Genomic DNA, 24,518 nt, shown 5'->3' with positions numbered 1-24,518 from the left:
TCATAACACATATAAATATACATGTATACTTATATGTATACTCTAAATATTTATATGGAATGTACTGCATTCTGAGGTAGGAATAACTGCAAATAAATACTGAGCACTGGTAGATTCTTGTTGGTAAATACATAGACATATTAATTCTATAATGTCTTCTACTTTTTGTAAAATAAAGCAAATGTGTATAAAATACACTATTATTTAGCCAGAGTTTTCTAGAAGACACAGTATCATACTGAGTAAGTAAGGGTGCAGAAAAATTGTATAGGATTTGCTTTGAATTGTGTGTATCACCATAGAACCAGGGTCTTGGAAGAATTATTTATTTCCTACCTGTGTCCACTACAAAAGCCCACAAAATGACACCTTAATTACAAGGGATTACTTTGTTTCATGTTGTCCATTTCTATAGCACCTTCACTTGAGAGGCATCATACGTCCTCATGCCAATGATGTATAGAGAAATTGCTCTGATGGGAGTGCATTTGAAACCAGGTTATAGGCACAAGTAGAAAAATGTTACATGCAAAGACATAGATAGTTGTTGACAAAACATTAAAGCCAGCAATGTCATTTATTTGGTTTATTTTATAAAAGCAAAAGTAAAAAATATAGTGTTTTTTAATTTCTAATGACAGAAGGAATACCTACAGAAATACATTCCACCACAAATAATTGTACTGATTCTTTTACAGTAAATATTTCAGAGTTGTTATTTTGCTGCAGTTCTTTTCTCTTAACCTAATCATTTCAAGTAGTTTATGTTTTCTTAAGTGCTAGCTGATGATCATGTGAAGCTAACCTATGTAATTCAGCATATGCAATCCAGTGTGTGTTGTCTGTGTTGCACAAAGGAGAAATCAGGGATGTACTACAGTTGAAGTAATGCAATCTTATTTTAAGGCAGAAATCATTGAAAGAACTAAGAAAATACCTATTTCTTTCTGCAAGGAGCAGTGTTTTAATTAGTTGCAGAGATTTATAAGCAATAAAATTTAGTGATTTTTAATTTCCACTGTTTAACTATGAATTACCAAAATTAGGCCAAAGGCTAATAAGGATCTTTGTTTAATTAAGAAACCTAATGTCATTTTATCTGTTATCTTCTACTTCTGCTGCTTCTGTGTCTTATGGAATATTCAAAAAATTCAAACAAAAATAAAAACCCAAAATTGAAAAAAACAGAGCCCCTGTGCTGGTCAATAAGAGGCTTCCCGCTTGCAGAGATTCTGGTTTCTGACCTTCATTTGGGTCATTTCTCTACCACATATCATGTGTATACAATGTTAGATTTTATATGGAATGCTGACACTATGGAGAGAAATAGAAAATATATGTAAATCACTGGCCTTCTCACACAGACTATTTCCACAGCATCTGTTACACATTTAGATTTGCATTAGGTGACCAGAACTTTGCAATTCCTCCCATTCCAAATTACTTCTGGAGTCATTTCCTGTCTCTTCAGCTTTTTCTATTTCTCTTCTGATGCTCCTGTTTTCGTGGGCTATGCCTTTTAAAGAGAAGACTGCTCTCTGTTAAAAAACAAAACAACAACAAAACTGAACATAAATTCTGTCATGTCTAATCATTGGTTCATATGAATGTTTGCAATCAAGGTAAACAAAATGGTAGTGAAGTAAAAATGTAGTCTTGCTTTATCATTATATCTCCAACTGTTTGAGCTCTATTTTGGATTTAAATTTTTTTATTGTAAGATTATTATTTTTTTGGTCATGGGGCTTGAACTTGGGGCCGAGGTGTGGTCCCTGAGCTCTTCAGCTCAAGGCTAACACTCTACCATTTGAGGCACCATGCTACTTCCAGAATTTTTATATACCTTGCTCATTTGGGTATTTTACTTCATGTTCTTTGACACACAAACAATCCTTTCTTAGAGGATAAGGGATTTAGGCTCTACATATTAAATTAATAGCATTGAAGTATACTAGTCATGGAATGATTTGCAACTACGCCTCCAATATTACTTACTATTACAGAAATAGTAAATTAAATAGACATAACTCATGTTTATTAACATCAGAACAGAATTGTTAATATTTATTGAATATTGGTGCTTTAGTACTACATTAAATATTCAATAGTAGCATCTCTCAAACCAGTCAGTACAAGATTCTATAATTGGGATGTGAAGATGTAAATAGCAAGCTGTAGTATTGCTGGATGGGAATTTAATATTTTTCATCTCAGTGTACATAGTTTTCATTTATTTCCCACAACTACTATTGTGGGAATGGGAGAATAAAAGAGGAACAAATTCAAGAAACTATTTTGTGTCCTATTTTCCAAAAGAGCCATTAGAAAACTAGTTGCTCAGGAAAATGTATTGTGTGTGCCTTTCTTTATGTCTGTTGTGGGTTAAACTCCACACCCAATTCTTGAGCTGATAAGGGTATTACAGCAATGAGGAGGCGTTAGAACACAGCACATTAGGGGGAAAAGGGGAAGCTATCTTTGTTTCATGGCTCATGAAGCCAAGTACCAAATAAGATTTCTAATGTCACAAAACAAGTAAATAGTGTTTCATGGGATGGCAAATCCTGCTAGTGAAATATCAGATATTTATTGACTATTCTAGCATCTGCAACTATCACCTCACTTTGAGCACACAATTCTAGGATACAGAAAATTTTTCATATTTTATGAGCATGAGTAATTTTTTAATATTTTTGCCAGCTACATTGTATAAGAGGTTTCATTATGATTTTCCATAAATGTTGACATTGTACTCTCATCAAATTCATCCCTTTTATGACTTGCCATCATGCCTTCTAACCACTTCTTAAAACAATGTCAACAGGTTTCATATTGTATAGACACTATTTTTACTATATTTGTCCTCCTTAGCCCTCTTTGCCTGCCCCTGCCCTGTCATTCCCACTGGTGTTCAGACCCACACAAACTTGTATTATATTCCTCCCAGTCATTCTTGTATAAATGGTGCTCACATACATTCATGAAGTATATTCTAAGCAGGTTAGCCTTCCCCATTGCTCTCTCCTTCCCAGCCCCAACAACCCTCTGTTATTCAACAGTTTTATGAAAAAATCACATTGCTCATATATCATATTGCCTTCCTTGCCAGTGCTGGTTTCACATTCCTATCCATAAAGCAAAGCCTGTATTGGCATGATTATTACTAGCATTGCAATGCTTCTTGAACTCTAAACACATCTAGGGAGAAGAGTTAAGTAAAAAAAAAAACAAACTCTTAATGGAATCCTGTTTCAAATTAATAAATTATATAGTCTCTATACCTTAAAGTACATTTAGTAGGAAGGTTTAAATATAGCTTAATTAAAATGAATTTATAGTACTATGTCTTTCATGTATTATTCATCAGAACTACACATTGTATGGTCCTTGTAATTATAGTCTTGGGTCAATCAAATAGTTGATACATTAAAAGTGTCTCCATAAGCATTTGAATAAATAAGTACTCATTTTTACTGCTCTTGTATAATTAACTGTATAATTAACTGCATATAGTTAAAGCCCATAATTTGATGAGTTTCACAGGCACACACACATACACACATACACACACAGCTCTCCAAATATATTTATCATCTATCTTTTTATCTATGTTTCTATCTATCTATCTATCTATCTATCTATCTATCTATCTATCTATCTATCTATCTATAGCTCATCTATCCCTGAATCTATCACTGCAGTCATGAGAAAGAATACAGATATCAAAACTGTACCAGTGCCTTTATGCAACTAATTCTTTCCAAATCTCCATACCTTAAACGTTAAACGTTAAAACATTAAAATTTGTAGAAAATTAGGCAAATAGGATAAAAAATGTGCACTATATTCTGGTTTCTTTTACCACACCTAATTATTTTTAGATATATATCTAATTTTTTGAGTCAATAACCATTTCCTTTCGATTGCAGAATAATATTCTGTGAACTGGACATACTATTTATTAAACAATTACTTTTCCAGTGTGCAGTTGGGCTGTTTCTCTTTCGAGAATTTTGCAAATAAGCCTACTATGAATATTTGTGTCTAAGTTCTTGATTGAATTTGCTTTCTTTCCTGTGGTTTGTTTCTCTCTAGTATAAGAAACACAAGCACACTTAAAAAGTCTAATTTAGGTTTTCTCTCCACTTGTGCTACTTCCATTGTTCAGGACACATCTCTCCTAAAAAGCACAATATGTGTGCCATGAGCTAATTTCAAAGCCTCTCACATTGGACTACCTTTTATACAATGATGTATGTGATCGCTTCTACAAATAGGCCTTTTAGTTTGGGGACTTAAAAATCTCTTTATACAGGAAGCATAATTCTTCCTTTGGGGTTGTCCAAATATTTGTTTTGCTACATTTCAGTGTTCTATTTTATATATAAGCTGCCAACTTCAGCTACTCCATTCTATTTGTGTAGGGAATTCTTCTGTCCCATAAAGCAAATTTTAATTCAGTAACCCTGAAAAATATGTCCAGAAGTCTAATATATATCAGAATTACTGTCTTACTGAGCAGCATCCCCATAGTCATGGGCAACTTCTTTCATATTTCCCCATTTTTTAAGTTAACAAAACAGGAATGTCTTCTTTGAACACCTTGCTTAGTCTTATATAACATCTGTGTCAGGCTACAGAAGCATGCTTTGTTCTGGTTTGCTTTTGCTTTATGACTGTGCCAAGTATTACCTTGCAAATCTAGATAGATAAATTGGGTTAAGACGGTTGACAGTATGTCTAGAAACCTAACCACTTCTGAAAATAGGATTTCTTACATGTGAACAAAACATATCCTGCCTAGAACATCAAACCATGGCTTTTCTCTTCCGCTAAATTGGTGCTATAGAATCCTTTCATAAAAAACTTTTCCCAGATGCTGAAAATGTGATACATGAGGTAATGAAGCAGCTGCTTTTTACAAGCCCACAGAACTAGAAGGAAGGCTGATGGTGCAACATGGGGTAATTGAACAGGGAGTGGGTAAGGAACTCCTTGGTGGTCTACCATGACAGTCTCCTTTCATAGTCCCGCTGATAATGAAGACATATCCTGCAATTTTCCCCTTGCCTGTTGGAAGCTTTTGTCTGTGGACACACCAAATATGCAGTGATGACAGACCTATTTGCAAGGTGATAGGGCCAGCAATGCTCCCTTAGTGCCAGTTCTGCAATCTTGTCCTTTTAATTGCTGGCATATCTTTGAAATAGCATCTTCAGCTGATTTTCAACAACATGCATTGCTTTTTATCCGTGGTGATAAAATAATAGATAATGTATTACAAAAAATATATATATGAAAAGATACATGCCATAGTCTAAAATTCAGAGATGATAATAAAATGCTCTATTTCTTTTAACCTTCCACCTATATATACACATCCACTGAACAAAAAGTGCATTTTCTCTGCTATTAATGCTCTCTAAAACTTATTTTAGTCTCCACAGCCTAGTTCTTATGCAAAATAAAAACAATGAATAACTTTAAAATTTGGTAGGCTCTTCTCAACCCTCTAAGGGCAAAAAACAAACAAGCAATTTCACAAATATAATGTTTAGTTATAGAATTTGATGCAAAAGGTGAGGTTTTCCTCCCTCAACTATATTAGAATTTGTTGATATGAATTCTGCTTTGTCTAGACAGTCAGACCTAATCTGAGAGTCAGGTGTGCTATTAGTCTTCTGATGTGCTGATGATTTCGCTACAATCAAAACAACCACCATTACCACCTCTTTTAAAATTGCTGCTATTTCATGGTTTCCAACAATGTCATTCCTCCCACCTACAGAGCAATAAAAGTAATTGAATCATCGTAATTATCAATGCATCGTGTTTCACATCATTCTGTATGACCCTGGACAAACCAGTTGAGAAAGTCTTTTCTCACTGGCTGAGACATTCACAATCTAAAGGAGATGCATGATCTAAAATGATTTCCAGCATTTGAAAGGAAAGGCATCCAGCCATTAGTTTTCTTCAATCACTCTTCGATATCTTGGCTTATACAATAAAGATAAACCTGCAGTAATCCTGTGAAATAGACAGAGAATTAAATTGAGTTTTATAAATCAATCTTCCAATCTTTTCATTTAGCTTGGAGGAAGCTATGTTCGCAAGAAGCTAATTTCTTATTTGATGTCACAAGATATGAAGAGTGGCATTTGAGCTGAAATTAGATATTCAGCAATACTATCTTGTGCCACAGTTCTTGAGTAACTGTAAGAGTGCTGGCACCCACCTCAGGTTTTCAGTTCATAATTTAGAAACTGGGTATGAATTCACAAGCTCCATCCCACAGCATGTTTAGTAGCTTTGCCCATTAATATAGCTTAAACCAAATATAATTAGAAAGAAATGACTCTGGAGCATTTTTCAAGTTCATACTTTTACTCAAACTATATGTGAAAACTTAATTCACTTCAAGAATGGTATAACTTGAAGTCTAGGAACAGCCTGAGAAATAAGTGAGCTTTATGTTAGTTGGATTTTCAAAGCCAATATCCAGTTGAATGCACACAGCATTGGAGCAGTAAGAAAGGGTTTAATGACCTATTTGCCTTGGATGCTATTTTTGCTCTGGTCCAGGAGGCCTAGTAGCTTAAAGAATCAGGCCTTCAATCCCAGTCTGTTTATTGAAGTGGAAAGACCCTACCTACTCAGCTCCCCCTGCTCAAATGAATACTATATTCAGGATGTTTGAAACTTAGTTTCCATACTGAGAAGTTTTAACTATTTAACATTACACTTGTGACTACCAAGCCATACAGTTTATTTTGTGTAATATTATGCAAAGATCTGTTAAGGATGAGGATTATTTTCCTGATCTGTGGTATTAAAATGACAACATTTGCCATCAGGCTTCTTGTTAAGATTGAATGGGTAAAGGAATGTGGCATAACCATTCATCATTCTGCTAATGAATTATATTCAGACCTTGATTAAAAATGATTATATGACTTTTCTGTATGTGAAGAGGAGTGTCAAAGAGCCTGCTTAGAGTCTGGAAATTTCTACTATTTGAACTTCTCGAAAACATGCTTTCACTCAAATCTTATTTTCTTCATGGCTTCATCAGTCTTTCATATCTTTTTTCAGAATTCTAGCTGGAGTATTTTCATGAATTAGGCATGAAAATGGAGGCTATATCACCAACTCATTTATCTTATAGTTGGATAAATACAATGATTTTGTTGATGTCACTTTTATGTATAACCCTTTGCCTATTTGCTCTGGCCTTGGTAGCTGAAGGATGGGTGCCCACATTGTTTTTGGTAGGGGAATTGAGGCTAAAACAACTTATTGGGTGTGATTTCATTATTCTGAAAGTCCTTAGGAAAGTCTTTCATAAACCAGCGTGATTATAATTGTTCTCTACGACAATCAGTCTAATGTAGATTCAACTATAGCCACCAGATACTCAGATATTTCATGGTTGCTCACATTAGATATATATGTTTCTAAGGGGTAACCTAATAAATATTTACTTCATAGAAAATATATTAGCAAATAAGGTCTTAGGCTTATGTGTCTTCTGACAGAAATATTCTACAGGCTAAACATTTATCTGCCCAGGTTGTCCTATTTACTACTCATTTAATTATACCCTTTTGTATAATATGCCTCTTACCTGAGGATACATTTTTATATTCTACAACTTAGCCTTGTCCAGTGTATTTAAATTATTATTGCCTTTAAGGCATGAAATACTCAGTTAGACCCCTTAGATTTTATGCTTTTAAGGAATAATTCATATGGTATTATATCCTTAACATACTGGAGAAGAAAAATGACATGGCTCGTTAAACCAAAGAGGAATATATATTTCAGAAAAATATGCCATTTGGATTTTGGTAGGAAGTGAATTGAATCTATAGATAACTTTGAGTAATCTGTACATGTTAATAGTATCAATTCTATATACCTGAACACTGGGTGTCTTTCACTGACTGTGTTTTCACTATTTTCTTTAGATAATGTTTTGTAGTTGTTAATATTAAGGTATTTTATTTCCTTATGTTTTTCCCTATTATTTATATCATTTATTTATATTATTTATATATTTGTTGTTATTTTGAGATTTTTTTTTTTTTTTTTTGGCCAGTCCTGGGGATTGGACTCAGGGCCTGAGCACTGTCCCTGGCTTCTTCCCACTCAAGGCTAGCACTCTGCCACTTGAGCAACAGCGCCGCTTCTGGCCGTGTTCTGTATATGTGGTGCTGGGGAATCGAACCTAGGGCCTCGTGTATCCAAGGCAGGCACTCTTGCCACTAGGCTATATCCCCAGCCCTATTTTGAGATTTTTTAAAAAATATTCTTCCCTAGATAACTTGTTATTAGTGTAAAGAAGCACAACTTATTTTTGTGTTGTTTCATCTGAATTTATTCTAATTTTTTTTTGGCCAGTCCTGGGGCTTGGACTCCCGGCTTGAGCACTGTCCCTGGCTTCTTTTTTGCTCAAGGCTAGCACTCTGCCACTTGAGCCACAGTGCCACTTCTGGCCGTTTTCTGTATATGTGGTGCTGGGGAATTGAACCCAGAGCCTCATGTACAGGAGGCAAACACTCTTGCCACTAGGCCATATCCCTAGCCCCTGAATTTATTCTAATTTTTTAATCCTCTAACATATTTATTTTATGAACTCAACTTTTTGTATAATTTTTTTTAGGATTTCTACATGTCAGAAAACCTACAAACAGATCATTATGCTTCTTTCTGAGTCAAGAGTCTTATTTATCTTGCTTAATTGTTCTGCACATCAACACTATTGAACAGAATAATAGCAAATGTTGACATCTTTATCTGCTTCCAGTTCAGTTTCTCACAGAACATTGTGGCAGTGGTGAATTTTTTTCATAAGCAATCCTAAAATGTATGTAGAACTAAAAGAGATTTTGAATAATCAAAAATCATGAGACAGAATCATATATCAGAAGCATCATTCCATACTATCTGGTCTGAAAATATTTTACACATACGTATATCATAGTTAAAATTATGATAATTAGGTCTTTTTAAAATTATTCAATTACAGCAATTTAACAGACTACAAAACACAGAACTAAAACTACTCAGATACAATTAACTGGGCTTCAACAGGGATATTAACAATACATAACTGAGTAAGATACTCTCCTCAACAATAATGTTGGACGAACTGGACATACATATAAAAAAGTGTAATACTAGACCCTTACCCCAACTCTCTCTCTCTCTCTGTCTCTCTCTCTCTCTCTGACACACACACGCACACACACATACACACAAAATAAAGTCATTAGTCTTAAAAAAAAATTTGGCTAGGATCCAAAGCACAAGCAATAGTAGAAAAAGTAGACAAGTGTGACTACTTTGAACTGAACGAGTTCTACACAGCACAGGAAACAATCAAGGAAGAGAGAAGTCAACCTAGAGCATTAGATCACTTCTGTCCCCTCAAAGCAGGTATTTAGACAATAAACAAGTCCTGCTTCTGCTGAAGGTAAATTGGAACTTTTGAATCCATCAGTGGAAACGTAGATGCATCTTGTAGTGTGAGAAATAGTATAAGGATGCCTCAAAACATTAAAAACAGAATTACTCTTATCACCCACCATTTATTTTCTGGTATATATTTAAAAACAATAGAAAGAAGTTAATGTCAATGAGATATCTATATTCCCATATTTAGTACAGTATTTTTCACAAGTCAAGATTTGGAAATAATTTAAATATCCACTGACAGATAAATGGATGAAAATGTTATAAATATATAGCATGGCATGTTATTAAGTCTTGAAAATGAAATAAAATATTGTAAAATTTAAAAAGATGAAACTAGAGGATATTATGCTAAGTGAAATAATTCATTCACAGAAAGACAAATACTGCATGATTCCACTATGAAGCATATAACATCATTACTTCATAGGAAAAATGAATACAGTTGTGAGGATTTGTGGCAAAGACAGTATACAAGTCTCAATTATACAGAATGGCTAGAGAAAGTTGATAAGTTCAAGCAGCTTCTCAAAAGCAGTCATTGATACAACAATTATATGATAGAATTTCTTTTTCTCCGGCTGAGTGATATTCTACTGTGCATATTATGTACTCTGTTTTCATTATCAGTTACCTGATAATGAATACCTAGGTTGATTTTGTCTGTATTATTTTAAATGACCAATAATCATATATGTCAGTTTTTACCATGCAAAATGATAAAATAATTGAAGTAATAATTTGTATTACATTGATTTAAACATTCTATAATGTAACAATTTCAAAATATCACATTATTCCCAAGGATAGTAGACAATTAGTGCATCACAATTAAATATAAAATAAAGAACTGCAATGACATTTGAAACTTCATAAATTTTCTTCTCATGACCTTTTAGCTCAGACGAAAATGATTAGATAGTGCCCTCTTTGGTCTTGTGACTACAATGGAGTTCTATGTTAGGTGCCTTCTCGAAAAGTTTTAGGCCAAGAACAAATTTCATTTTCAATGGAGGCATCAAAATTTACATGAATGTTTTTATTAAAAACCATATACCAAACTTTGATCTTGGGAAGGATTGCACAATACATACAAATTGAAGAATCAAGACAAACAAATATCTGTCGTACTCCAGCAAGTCTGTAGGTTAAGGTTCTAAAGCATCTTTGGACCATTGAGCCTCATGACAACTTTCTGGGCTCAATGATATTATGACCTCATTTTGTTCTTAGAAAGTTTAACAGCAGGCATACATTACCCAAAGTCCCACAAGTTTAGGCATGCCTAAATTAAGAATTGTTATTTAATAGTACAAGGTCTTTCTGTTATATAACATCCCCTTTGTGATAGTTAATCTCTCACAGGCAGAAGGAAAGTGGACTGGAAAGACATATGAACAAACACACACACAGACCTTTTGATATGTTAATTTTTGTTTTTCATATAATAACACTGAGCTATACCTCCAGCTTGCATATTTTCATATTTCCAAACTTGCTAGTTAAGGGAAAATCTGCTTCTTTTTGAATTATTTTACTTGCATAGTTGATCAACCCTCCTCCCTTAAGAAAAATTAAACGTTCTATTATTTTTCTTCAGTTCAGAAAGAGTTGATTCAAAACACCAAAATAATTCCACAATTTCTATCTCTTGTTTGCTTGCCTTCTACTTAATTTAAACCCATACACCAAGTATTTGACTTTTAAATTTTTTTTCACAATACCCTCCAGTCTCTTGCTTTACAGAACTCAAAATACTGCCAGCAAGTGTTTTGAACACTTTCCCAACAATTTTCCTCATGAAAAGAAGAGGTCAGTTTGGGTGGCTTTACAAAAGTAAACTATTAGTTCCTGTTAAAGACAAAGAAAAGCACAGAAGTAAGTGGGCGTAATTGGTAGTCTTATCTCTTTCTATAGCATCACTAACAAAATGGTACTGTGACTTCTGACAGCAGCCGTTGCTCTTTGTGTTTTGTTAACTTTCTTATTTTGGAGCTGAATAATATATTGGGAAGAATGCTCAAGTTATGTATCACTATGTGGTAGGTTAAAACCCAAATAAAAATTACATTTACAATCTACATGTTAGAACAAGGGCACCAGAAAACTTTCCAAACATAAGAAAGGAACAAATTTATTCATATGTTATAATGATTAGTAATGTATCAAGGAGAAATAAGGCAAAGATTTTTTTTCAAGAATGTTAAAAGAATACCCAAAATGGTCCATCATAAATGTATAATTTTGTACAGGTTGCTGAGTGGTGAACTCCTAGCATGAATACCTAAGAAGAGAGTATGAATTATGTGATCATTGCTGCTCATCTTTGTAAGAGAAAAAGATTGAAAATATTAACATACAGATACCAATAGCCAGCACATTTAATACCTTGGCAAGAAGAAAGAGATTAGAAATATCTGGAACAAGTCTATTGAAATAAATGTAAAAGGCACCTCAGCAAAGGGAGAAGTGATGCCCAATACAAGTGTTTAAACCCTTGTGATGAGGTGAATCTAAAGCTATAGGTGAACAGAAAGTTGGCAGTTTGGTTCTGTAATTTCAACTGATAATCATCTCTCCCTGAGTTTAGAATAATCCCTGTGTAAGAAAGACCCCCGCCCACAGCAATCATGCAAATAGCCATAGTATCCATATGCAGAGAAAAGAGTAAGACAAATCAGGACTTGTCTGAGGAGGCAGATCTTTAATAGTGACTTATCCTCCCAATGAAGGCCCTACTTCATTTTTGATTGTTTTTCTTTAAAAGCTGTTTGTTTCCTGGGTTTATGGCCAGCGCTTTGTAACAAGAAAATTAGAGTATAAAATTACACCTGTGTAAGGTAAGTGACAACTCGTACAAGGTGAAGCAAAGATTAATTCCTGTTTGTATCTATGCTTGCAATAAGAACAGAGATATTCAAAGTATGACCAGGATTAAGAGAATGAAAATGTTGAACTGGTCAAATCAGAATAAAACAAATAAGAATGTTGATGCAATATACCTCGATGGAAGTACAGTGAAATATTGAGTAAGGACAGGTGGGATTGATTTATGTTGCTACCATTGTGGCTGTCACTGATATTTTGCTTCATTTGTTGCAAAGCACATGAGCCAAGTTGGGAAGATAAGACAGAAGCAGGCAAGATCCAGTCCTTGCCACACAGTGAACATGCCAACCATTAGCTGCAATTCAACCAACAACCACACAATGAAGAATGATATGCATTGAGAAGGGAAGGAGACAGGGAAACCCTTAGAATCGGGTTTTGTACAGACTTTTGACTTCCGTTGCTTTGGGTTATGTAATTATGAGTGGAATTGCTGGGTTGTAGCACATTGAAACACTGCTAGACTATTTCTAAAGTGACTATACCATTTGACCTTGCCATCAGCAATGCTTTGCTTTCTTTTTATAGACCCCAGAGGAGCTGGAGGATATTTCTGACCTGGAAGAAGATCATGAGGTCCGGAGCCACACCAGTATTCAGACTGAAGGGAAAACTGACCGGGTATGTCCTTTCCGCAAAGACAAATCTGTATTTTAGCTCTCAGGGCCTGATGTGGTCCTTGTCAAATCTCCGCAGCCTTTCCCAGGTGGGCCTTGTGAGTTCAGAGCACAGAGAGAAAAGCCTTAGAATATGGGATCAGAATCATAAGGGAACAAGAACTCACAGTGAGGCCATTTCAAGTCAGGTAGTGAATCACTCCATATTGTTTTGATCTTTATAGGAGTCATGTGAATATAAAATTGAAATATGAACATTTGTTTAGGGTAGAAAACAAAGCCAAGAATTCATAAATATACCCTGAAATTCTAGGGAGAAACAAAAGCTTTCTGAGCTAACACACTCTGCTTTTTTCCCCTTTAGCACGTACCCCCCGCCCACACCCTATATCAAGTTCTATAAAATGTTAATCCTGATTTCTGAAGTGCTCTGAAATATTGGAATTCCCTTTAATCACATCCAAGACATGGAGCTGTGAAGAGTTTGGCATTCTAGCCATTGATACTTTGCAAACATAGATCCAACTTTATAACTTGTATTCCAGATCTAGGCAGTAGGATATTGTCTCCAAGACTGCTTTCCAATACACTAAACTCCTGCTGTTATTGTCTGTGCTCATCTATGTTCCATCACTTACAAAGAAAGGATACAAATAATACCCATTAGATGAGAGCTAAAGTGGGAAGTAACTGAGTTCATTAACAGGGAATTTACCCAGTGGCTAGTTTCTAGGAGTTCTTGATAATTGTTAGGTACTATTAGTAGCAACAGCAATGATATCACCACCACCACCCCCACCATCACCATTGTTATTAGCTGTGTTCAGTACCACAAAATTTGAAGTAGGAAGCACATTTCAAGCATTTCTGGTCTGTCATGATTTATCTTATTTTGCAAACATTTAGACAGAAAAGTTTTGGTATCCCTTTTGTGACGTAATCTCCCTAGAAGCAATTCAAATAAAGACCTGTTTGGGATATCTCAGTTCAGAAATGCCTGTGAGTCACATGCCCATAAATAACAATCTTGGTGTTTACAAAATATTCTGTATAATACAGTTTATGGAAATTAATTTTAAACAAACTTTAGGCTTCACCAGATTTTTACCTGTAATACATTGAGTTTCCATTGCCCAACAATAAAAAATAACAAATTGAAAAAAAAGTTAATTTTAAACAGATACAGAGGAGTCTGATTTTTTCTTGCCTTTTAAAATCCCATATCATGTTTACCTGATATGTTTTTCATGTACAAATATTTTGTTTCTGATTTGTTTCTATTTGTCTACTTTCACAGAACTGAATGTTAAAGCATAAATTGTATCTTATTAACAAAAACATCTAGGGGCTGGGAATATGGCCTAGTGGCAAGAGTGCTCGCTTTGTATACATGAAGCCCTGGGTTCAATTCCCCAGCACCACATATGTAGAAAGTGGGCAGAAGTGGCGCTGTGGCTCAAGTGGCCGAGAGCTAGCCTTGAGCAAAAAAGAAGCCAGGGACAGTACTCAGGCCTTGAGTTTAAGGCCCAGAACTGGCAGAAAAAAAAAAAAAAAGACAGCATCTAGCATTCACAAGCTGTTTGTGATTATAGCTTACTAGGAATTTGTAATTTATTATAAAATATAGAAAGTATGGTGTCATATGGTAATAGTTTCTGTATGTTCTATGTTTACATGCATCATTTTGCTTAAAATTCATATTGACCAGTGCACACAAAAAGATATTTTTCATAAAGTTTTAGATTTTCTCTAATTTTGGTAATAAGAATGTTCTTTTTCATTTGGGAACAATGTTCTACACATAGGCACCCTCATTTTACAGGTAGTATTTTTTAAATTTATTTATTAATTAAATTTTGTTGACAAGGCATTGTGCAAAAGGTACATAATAGGGCAGTGTGTACATTTCTTGTGATATCTTACACCCTTGTTTTTCTTTCCCTTCCCTAGATCAGGTAGGCATATATACAATGCATAGTGTACCAAAAACATATACAGTAGCCACGTGGCATACGCCAAAGGAAATTCACCTAGATACTTTAAATGTAATGTCAACAATAGAGTTTGCTTATCCTTGTCTTATATGATCATACGTACATAGCTTTTGAGCTATTGTGATCCACTGAGAGGACTATTTTAGACCTTTTTATGTTTAGTAGTTGTTTGGTTTTAGTTACATAATGTAAGATCGCTGACCCAAACCTGTGGGAAATACCATTTGACATGAAGTTTTTTGTTTCGCAGACCTGGTCTCTATTTTCCCCCTTCCCCCCACCTTAACAGTCATATATCAAGGAGATCATGCCCCTTTGTTTTCTGTGTTCTAGGCTTGTCTCGCTCAACATTATTTGTTCAAGTTCTGACCATTTCCCTGAGAATACCAGTATTTCATTTCTAATCACTATGTATTATTCCATTGTATATAGGTACCATATGTTTTTGGGTCCATTCACCTGTAGAGGGGCATCTGGGTTGTTTCCATATTTTGGCTATTGTGAATTGTGCAGCGATAAACATGGAAGTGCAGATGTCTTTTTGATATCCTGAGACCTGTTGTTCAGGATAGATGCCTAGGAGTGGTATGGCTGGGTCATAGGGTAGGTCTATGTTGAGCTTTTTGAGGAACCTCCATACTGTTTTCCAAAGTCATTGTACTAATTTGCACTCCCACCAACAGTGGAGAAGGGTTCCTCTTTCCCCGCATCCCCTCCAGCATTTGTTGTTGCCTGAGTTCAGAACATAGGCCATTCTAAATGGAGTGAGGTGGTATCTCAGGGTTGTTTTTATTTGCATTTCCTTTACTGCCAGGGATGTTGAACATTTCCTCATATGTTTCTTTGCCATTTTTATTTCTTCTCTTGTGAATTTTCTCTTTAGTTCCTTTGCCTATTTCATAGTATATTTCTTTTTTGTCTTTTCTTTTTTGGTATGGGGAATCGAACCCAGGACTTTGCACTTTCTAGACAAGTGCTTTGCCACTGAGCTACATCCCAGCCCCTACAGATAGTATACAGTGCATTGGGGCCATACCAATGTCCTGACATTCTTTTATTTACTGTCTAATTGTATTCCACTTCAGTCCTCTATAAACCAGTTTGTATTAGGAACTGACTAAGGCACTTCACATCTGGCTTGAATTTCCTTCAAATCAATCTAGTATCACTGATAAGTGATGAATTTGCACCAAAGGTGTTAGAACTGGAAACACAGTTTTCTGAGTATGAATTGAGTTCAAGATTTCAATGAAGTAACCAATGTAGAATTTCTGGAATAGAAGGCAGTGAAAGGGCTCATAAAGTAATTGATAAGAGGAAGTTTTGCTAAAAAGGAGGTTCTTTTTAGAAAACTGACATTAGATCAAATATGCCTGGCTTCTCATTCTAACACATCCCATGTAGGCTGTAGCCTCGGTAAAGATGCTTAAAAGCAGATACTTCAACTGCAATCTGAAAAATAAGAATACCATACTTTCTCACAGTGACCTCAGATAAGAGAATGCATATGAAAAGATTTTGTAAATTTGTATAAGCCAGACCATGTCGCTCATTTGAGATGCCTGTCTGAGTCATTGTAATCCAGAGATGCTTGAGCCTACATGGCCGCTCTTTTAGAAACAACTGGAAGTTAAACAGGAATTGTGATGATTTTGATACATTCTAGTAGTCAGCTTTACTGTCTTCTGCTGTTGGCACTATTTTCCTTAGAATGAGAAGTCATGTTAACTTCCTGTCTCAGGTATGCCCTGTAAACTCAGTGGTCTCCTTTTGGTGTTCCTTTGTTTTTATAATCAAACACTTCACCTCTTCTGTGAGACCGTAGCATTCCACTGGTATCTTCTGACTGATACTGTGTCTTCCACTTCTAGGATGGAATGTTCTCAAGTATGGTTTCCACAGGCTTTCAAAGCATCCTGATGGGATCAAACTTAAGTTCCTACAATAATGACCAGCTTGACCATATATATTTGGATTAAGTCTCATTCCTTTCATGATTTGTGCTTAACAAGCTGTGGGTTCTGTTCTGATTGACCACATATCCAGATCAACAACTTTCCATTGATGCTTTGCATACATTTTCTTGGTTCTGATATTACTGTTTGCACTGTTATCTATTCCATATTGCTAATATAATTACTGAGGCTGAGATTTATGTAACTCTACTAGAAAGTGCAAGACATGAAAGTATGAATTATTAACCAAAATAAGAATCAACTAGCATTGCAACAAACCTGATATGACATTAGTGGAATAAGAAAGAGGAGGAGAGAAAAAACTAAAAGTATGTCATAGACTTAGTACCTTAGAAAGAGAATACACAAAGATAATAAAAGATAATTATGTTATAGTGCAGCTAACTCTAGTGATAATTCTTCTTTGTACCTAACCTGTATATTATAACACAGTTCACTCTCAAAAATAAAGTTGGACTACCAAGAAAAGATGGCTTGACTCATTCCTCAACCCAAATCATCAATCAGAACTGCCATCATGTTTCAGTAGATTCTCTCATCTCTACCAGATGTACTGTATTTTAATAGTCCCATGTTGCTTATAATTGATAGAATGATGTTACGTCATTTAATCTCATATCTATCTTTATCCTATTGAGAATTACTCTCAAATTGGTGCTCATTGGATGGAGTATACCTTTTCATACATCATACAAGCTCCATCAGTTTCAGAAAATATTGTAAGACTCTAAAGAGGCTTCTGTTGAAAATTATTTGAATAGTCATACCAAGCTCAGCTGGCAGTCACTGTATAAGACACATGTGTAGGTGCCTGTATACTCACTGCTCCTATGGAAGAGTAAATACTTCTTTGTGTCTTAGATAATGTAGACCCTGCTATATTGAACATGTGCTGGAACCAATTTCAGAAACTATTTAGTAATGGAGTGACAGTTATTTATTATCATCATATTTTTTGCTTTTCACTCCTGGTAGCTTTGGCTCCACATCATCTGTTATTGCTGCCACCAATGGAAAATGCCTCTGGGCATTGTAAAGGTCTGGAACTAACAAAAAATGACTTAGAGTCCATGGTCAATGAAAGAAAAATATTAAGAGACAACATTGTATGCTTGATAAAATGGTAATGGAAGAGTAATGGAAATTAGCAATTATCTTTATTATTAAACAAGAAGCCTAATATGGTGATTGTATCCACTGGCTGGCACTCTGCTGTGGCATAGACATTGGAGTATATTTGAGATTCACAGAATATATTCACAGAGCTTAATGTTTATACTGTTTCTGTTTTCAGGAAGGATTAAATATGCATCTCTTATTTTGAAAACTAAAATTAGAAAGAGTCGTGGAAATAGACTTCCGTTAATACAATCAAGTTTCTGAACTTACTGATAAATACGATTTTCTGTAAATCCTAAAAGCTTCTTTAAAATTATTCTAAATACAGGCCGAGTCATACTTTTTTCTTCTTTAAACAGAGCAGTGCCAAGTATTGTTTTACACACTAGAGTTTAAAGTACATCTCCAAGTTGGAATCATGTTTCATACAAGTTCTGGAAATTTTTAAATGTTTCTTGAATTTAAACTAGATAATAACATTCATAGAACTCAGGACTGATGCCAGTCATGGTGACTGAGTCTAATTTCCAAGATTTCTGGCTCCAACCATGTAATTTCTAGGATATCACACTTGTAAACTTGGGTAGATTTTCATCATGTCCTGACTTCATTGCTCTACTATTTGTAAACTCCACAGAATTATGTTGATGCAACAGTGTACTTAGAAAATAATAAAACTTAAGGACCATAAAACTTAAAATATCCTAGTCCTACTATCTACTATCAATAATAAATTCAGGTTAATTACAATTTCACAACTACCTACCAAATGTCTAGATCCTGACATTTCCCACTGTGGTCACTGCACAATGACGAAGTAGAATATTACACAAGTAGGGTCATGGAGCAGAAGATCTTGTAAGGCAAAATGTCTCACAGAAGTAAATTGACATTTTTCCTTTAGTCTCTTATCATGTTAACCTCAGTGATGTTTAGATAGAAGGAGAATCTTGATTTCTAGAAGTTTCCCTTACTTTATTTTTCTTCAGTTCACTTCAGTAGCAGCTGTACATACTCAGGAAAGTATTTAAGACCCATCAGGAAAATAGCTGGGAGAATATTTTTCAAGACTACTTGGGAGACAACTGTAAAATTTTGAAAGGCTTGGTAAAGTGGATTAAAGGAGGGCTGAGGGAATGGAATAGGTGAACAAGATAATCACCTTTTCTACCTCTGATTTATAACACAGAAGTCAAGAGTGTAGGGTGTAGAATCCAGGGTGTGAAATTCAGTCAAATCTTCCTTTTACTAATGAATGTGCCATGACCCAGAGAATGTCATATTTCTAATATTCAATTTCTTGTTTGTTAACCTGCAATTATGTTTTGTAGTGATTTTTCATTTATTAAATTAGCTATATGAAAAGTTGCAACAGTTCTTGGCACAGAGGCAAGTCTCAATGAATTGTGGAATGAATTATCCTATAGGTCTAGGCTTGCCTAGGGCCAATGTTTACAAATAGTTGTTGACTTACTGTGGCTTTGTGATTTTTGACTACGTGTTGGTGTAAAAGTATATGAACTCAGTTGAAACCATCCTTCATGGTTTGCATTTTGACCTCTTCTCAGACTTCTTCCCTTACACCATATGACATTTTCATGTGATGCTGGTCACAGCAAGGAACACAGCTTCTGCTCCAGCTTTGTGACCATGAGGGTAAACCCCCATTCCTGTATGGTAAGGAGAGGATGTTCTTGTCTAGATTCAGTTCAGTAAATGTATTTCTGACTTACAATGTTATCTAGAAGGTACATATGTAACTCGTCTCCTGAGTAGCTCAGGGAGGTTTAGAAATACCAGTCCCATGATTGTCTGATACAGGATCACAGTTGTCCTCACTTACCCGTGAGATTACTATTCAGAGTTTCAGTTGCCTACAAAATTGGAAGATGGAAAATTCCAGAAATAGACAATTCTCAGCTATAAATTGCCTGTTTTTGCCATTCTGAGAATCATGAGATCTTGTGCCATTACTCTGCATCCCACTGATGGGTAATAATTCTGTGGTCTAGCTCGACCATGCCTGTGTCTACCAGCCTGGTAGATGCTTAATGGCCATCTGAATTATCAGAATGGCTAGTGGTACTGGTATGATAAAAAAAGAACCATTATTTTACATAAGAATGGCCCCGTGATGCAGAGATAATGTTGTTCATCATTTTATGAGTGTATTTTATTATTCATTAATAACAATTAGCTTAATTAATAAACCATTGAAGCTATCTGTGTTAATATAAGATTCAAGACTCTCTGTTGGTATAAGCATTCACTCAGGATCTTGGTACATATGACTCCCAAATAAAGGGAACAAATGTACTGGGTTTCATAGTGCCACACATTTCTGACATCATGAGGACACTAGTGCCAAAAGCTATTTGTATTTTTTTCTTTTCAAGGAAACTAAAAGCTGCTATAAGAATTTTCAAGGTAGATAGTGTAATTCAGATTTTTTTTGGCAGTCTCAGGGCTTGATCACAGGGCCTAAGCACTGTCTCTGGCTTCTTTTTGCTCAAAGCTAGTATTCTACCACTTGAGCCACAGCACCACTTCTGGCTTTTTCTATATATGTGGTGCTGAGGAGTCAAACCCAGGGCTTCATGTGTACAAGGCAAGCACTCTACCACTAGGCCATATTCCTAGCTCCAACTCAGATTCTTAATGATGCATTATACTTATATATTCACATAAGTCATGTAGAGCTAAAACAGTGATTAAAAAGCAACTCTTGATAGTGAAATGAAACAGAAAAAAATTGCTCCAATAAGTTGAGTTTTTCCTTCCATCAGCATTAATTGAATGTTTGGTCCTGCACTAGGAATTTTTCTTCTTTGCAGAAGTTTGATTGCTGTATGATCCCAAGCTACCAACGTTCCTATCTCCCTCAAAATTCACAGCCACCTTCCTAAAATTCTATAGAGTTTGAATGTTTACTTTTCATGACATACAGTGTTTTAAAATAAAAGATAAGAAGTTTCTGATATTTATAGGAATGTTGAAACAGTTTTGCTAGCAGTCATTTAAAAATCACCTCATCATCCTCTTCCCCTGGCCAAGAAGAACATAGGTGGAGATGATGCTTCCCTTTGCCTAGATAGTGGGAAAACCAATAAAAATGTAAAAAAAAAAAATGAAATGAAAGTTTTTTTTCTGTTTCAAACAATTTTAATTTGTGTGATGAGAAGTGAAGAGTAGCACTCACTTAGCACTACTTAATGGAGCCAGATTTTGAAGCTATTAGAAGCTGTGGCAGTCCGTACAAAATAAAACACATGAAAACTTGTAATTTTCTATTTTAGCAAGAAAAGTTTAAGATGCCTTGTAAATGAAGATTGTTCAATATTTATATTAGTGATCCCAAAATCACAGAAATTAGAGCAGGTAGCATTTTTATGAGTAAGATTTGTCACATGTTTAAATATTCATTCACTAGAAGCACACAATTTGTACACCTGCTCTTTCTTAAAGAACATCTTTACAGTCTTGGAATCTATGTAAGCTCTATAAATAGGAGTAAATTAGGACAGAAATAAGAATAGTCGCCTAGGTGACTGGACACAACCTCAAAATGTCAACAGCAGCAAATGAATTAGAGTATATCAAATCTTAAAATACTGGAGCTGATTTCTGGTGTGTGAAAAAGGCTATGCTCTCTTTACATTCATGCTGGCAATGGAAAGTGTTGCCTCATTACTGCCTGTCTGCATGCAGCTAGCCCAACAGCCTCCACCGTGAGGTTAAGAGAAAAAAAATGCCACTGGGTAGTTTACTTTAAAAAATTGCAAACCTTTTCATAGGCCCTATTTATTATCAGAATAAACTTCCAAGAACTCAGATTTATACTGAATTACCATATAGCACAGGAGAATACATGACCTCATTATTTACTTCATGATATAATTTGGCTAAGATTATGAGCAACAGTTCAGGGAAACCAGGGTGAAATTACAGGATATAGCAGCAACTCAGTGGTAGGGTGTACCTTTTTTCATCCCCACTTTCTCTAATTTCAGTTGTGTGTTTTTTTCTGGAACCTCTGCTATCCTATATTACTGGGAATTCCTTTTCTTTTTGTGGTTGCTTCTATGCGTAAACATTAGGGTTCATTAGAACTCTGAGCCTGAGTCTTATTTGAAGACTTGTAACCACTCCCACTTTTTTCTACTGGATATTCTCATGTACTTCCAAGGTTTCAGATATCATAGACATAAATATACAATTCAACCCTTCCCTAACTCATAGCCTCTGAAACCATGTATTGATAGGTTAGTTTCCTATTTTTGGATCGCTCATAGACACATGTGACTCATTATCCCAAACCTAAATGCATCATTCTATTCTCAGATCTACTGAAGCTCTTACTTCCTTATGGCACTTTTACACAATCAGTTGCCCAAGTCTAAATCTAGGAATGATTTTGAGTTCTTCCATAGAGAATTTATTATGTTCTGGTTTTGCTACCACTTAAATATTTTCTAGACTTCTTCTCCCCCCCCCCCCCCACCCCGCGTGTGTCAACTTTTTCTATTGTCAAGAAAGAATTACTTCAAAGTGAAATGGAAATACAAGCCTTCATTCAAGGCTATTTCTATAGGAGAACAGGTCTTCAATCCTGAAGCTGAAGTCATTTGGGCTGAAAATAATGAATTGATTTTTCAGAGATGAAATAAAGGAAATTAAAAGTCATTGCATTCAATCATTGGATTTACTCAAGGAAATAGTGAATTTCCCTTTTTATTTTAATATTTTGCACTACAAATTAAATCCAGTACCTCAGGAAACATAATCTAGTGCTTGTCCTCTTTTTCATACTTTAAAAAATTATCTTTAAGAAATTGGACAATCAAGGTGCTAAACAAAGCAGTTTTTGAATATAGTGCATATTGATCAGTGCCTCCCCCCTCCCCCTACCCCTGCAACATTCTCACTATTCTTCATCCACTCCTCCACTTTTAAAGATTTTTGTTGTATATACAATAGTGTTCTAAAAAGTAGAACTTGAACATTGAGATGTTGGAAATGGTTGACTATTTTAGGAAGAGCGAGCCAATTGAATCTACAGATTGACTGGATATTGTGTGTGTGTGTGTGTGTGTGTGTGTGTGTGTGCATGAGCATGTGTACTTGTGGATATGGATGTGTAAGGTGGGAGAAGAAAGAGAATTGTAGGACAACTAAAGGTGTTTCAATTAAGTACTGAGAAGCTGGACTTGCCATTTGTGTTGGGATGAAAGAGATTGAATTGAGCAAGTCTGATGTGGTGGAAAAAATCAGAAATTAATCCAGAAATACTTTTTAATATATCTAGGATATAAAGTCTATTAAAAAATCAAAATCGAAGTCAAGTAGTCATGTTTGAAGTGCACACAATAAGATAGAAATCATCTTGCATGTGGAACTTTCCTTGTAACTTTACCACCTTATAAACTTTGAATTAAGTGTGATGTATTACTGAGTGATCTTGTTTATGTATTACAGGGTGACCATCTTTTACTTTTTAAAAAAATCAGATTTTAGCTGTAGGTATATATTTTATTTGTTTATTTTTTTTTCTGACAGGTCTCAAATCCTTCAAATCTCTTTGTGACCACACTTGCTTTTCTGAGTATCACCTTATCAGTTAAGCCATTCCTGACAGACAATCCTGCTTAAACCCATAGTGCCATTCTCAGCCTCCTCCAATTTCTTCTTTTCTTGTGTTATTCCCCCAAACTTCATTCCCCAAAACTTCATTTCAATATATGACCTATACAGTGGCATTTTAGTCTCCCCACTACCTAGTAAATTTAATGAAGGCAAAAATTTTGTTTTCTCTCCATGATGTATTTCCCCCTCATAGTTAAGACAGTGCCTAGAACATGGTAAATGTGCTATAAATATTTATTGAATGACTAAGTAAGTGAATGATGTAGACTACAAATGAGTTTGGGGAAAATAAATCCACACAGAAAATTTGAGGAAAGGGGGTTGCTTCAGATATGACATTAGAGCTCAAGCAATGATGTCTATAAATAAAGTTAGTTTTAATGGTGTGTTAGTAAATAGTTACTCAGATCACAGGAATTTGAAAGATATTTGCAGGGTCTGAAGTTGCTAGGTGATTGATTTTCTTTTTATAATAACATCATTCTGTCAAAAATCCTAATTGTGAATAATGAATATATGTGAAACAGGGATATAATAGCTAAAGAGGGGACTCAAACTTAAAAGGTAATAGCAGAAAAATCCTAACTTTGCCAAAATATCCCACCTGGAAGTAGAACCTCCCCAAATGTCAGAGCTCTTGTTTGGCTTGACTTGAATTATCACCATTATGTCTTTTATGATGGAAATTGAGCACAGATTAAGTATTTTGTATTATTATTTATTATGAAGTTTATCAAAGACAATGCATACCAAGGAAAAGGTAAGAGAGTAGAAAAGGAGAAGCAGATGGAAAACTTCATTTA

General features: G+C 35.0%; 1 protein-coding gene across 1 annotated transcript in view; it reads left to right on the top strand.

Annotated features, from left to right (window-relative positions):
- Ctnna3 (catenin alpha 3) overlaps positions 1–24,518 on the top strand; it is a 1,259,651-nt gene that overhangs the window by 1,109,938 nt on the left and 125,195 nt on the right. Inside the window, exon 14 of the mRNA XM_048338867.1 lies at positions 12,895–12,987. Coding sequence (XP_048194824.1) covers positions 12,895–12,987 — 93 coding nt within the window. The remainder of the gene's footprint in view (positions 1–12,894; positions 12,988–24,518) is intronic.

The sequence above is a fragment of the Perognathus longimembris genome, chromosome 2, assembly GCF_023159225.1.
Source record: "Perognathus longimembris pacificus isolate PPM17 chromosome 2, ASM2315922v1, whole genome shotgun sequence".
Taxonomy (NCBI): Eukaryota; Metazoa; Chordata; class Mammalia; order Rodentia; family Heteromyidae; genus Perognathus; species Perognathus longimembris.
The sequence above is the reverse complement of the archived record's forward strand: the minus strand, read 5'-3'. Positions and strand labels throughout refer to the sequence as shown.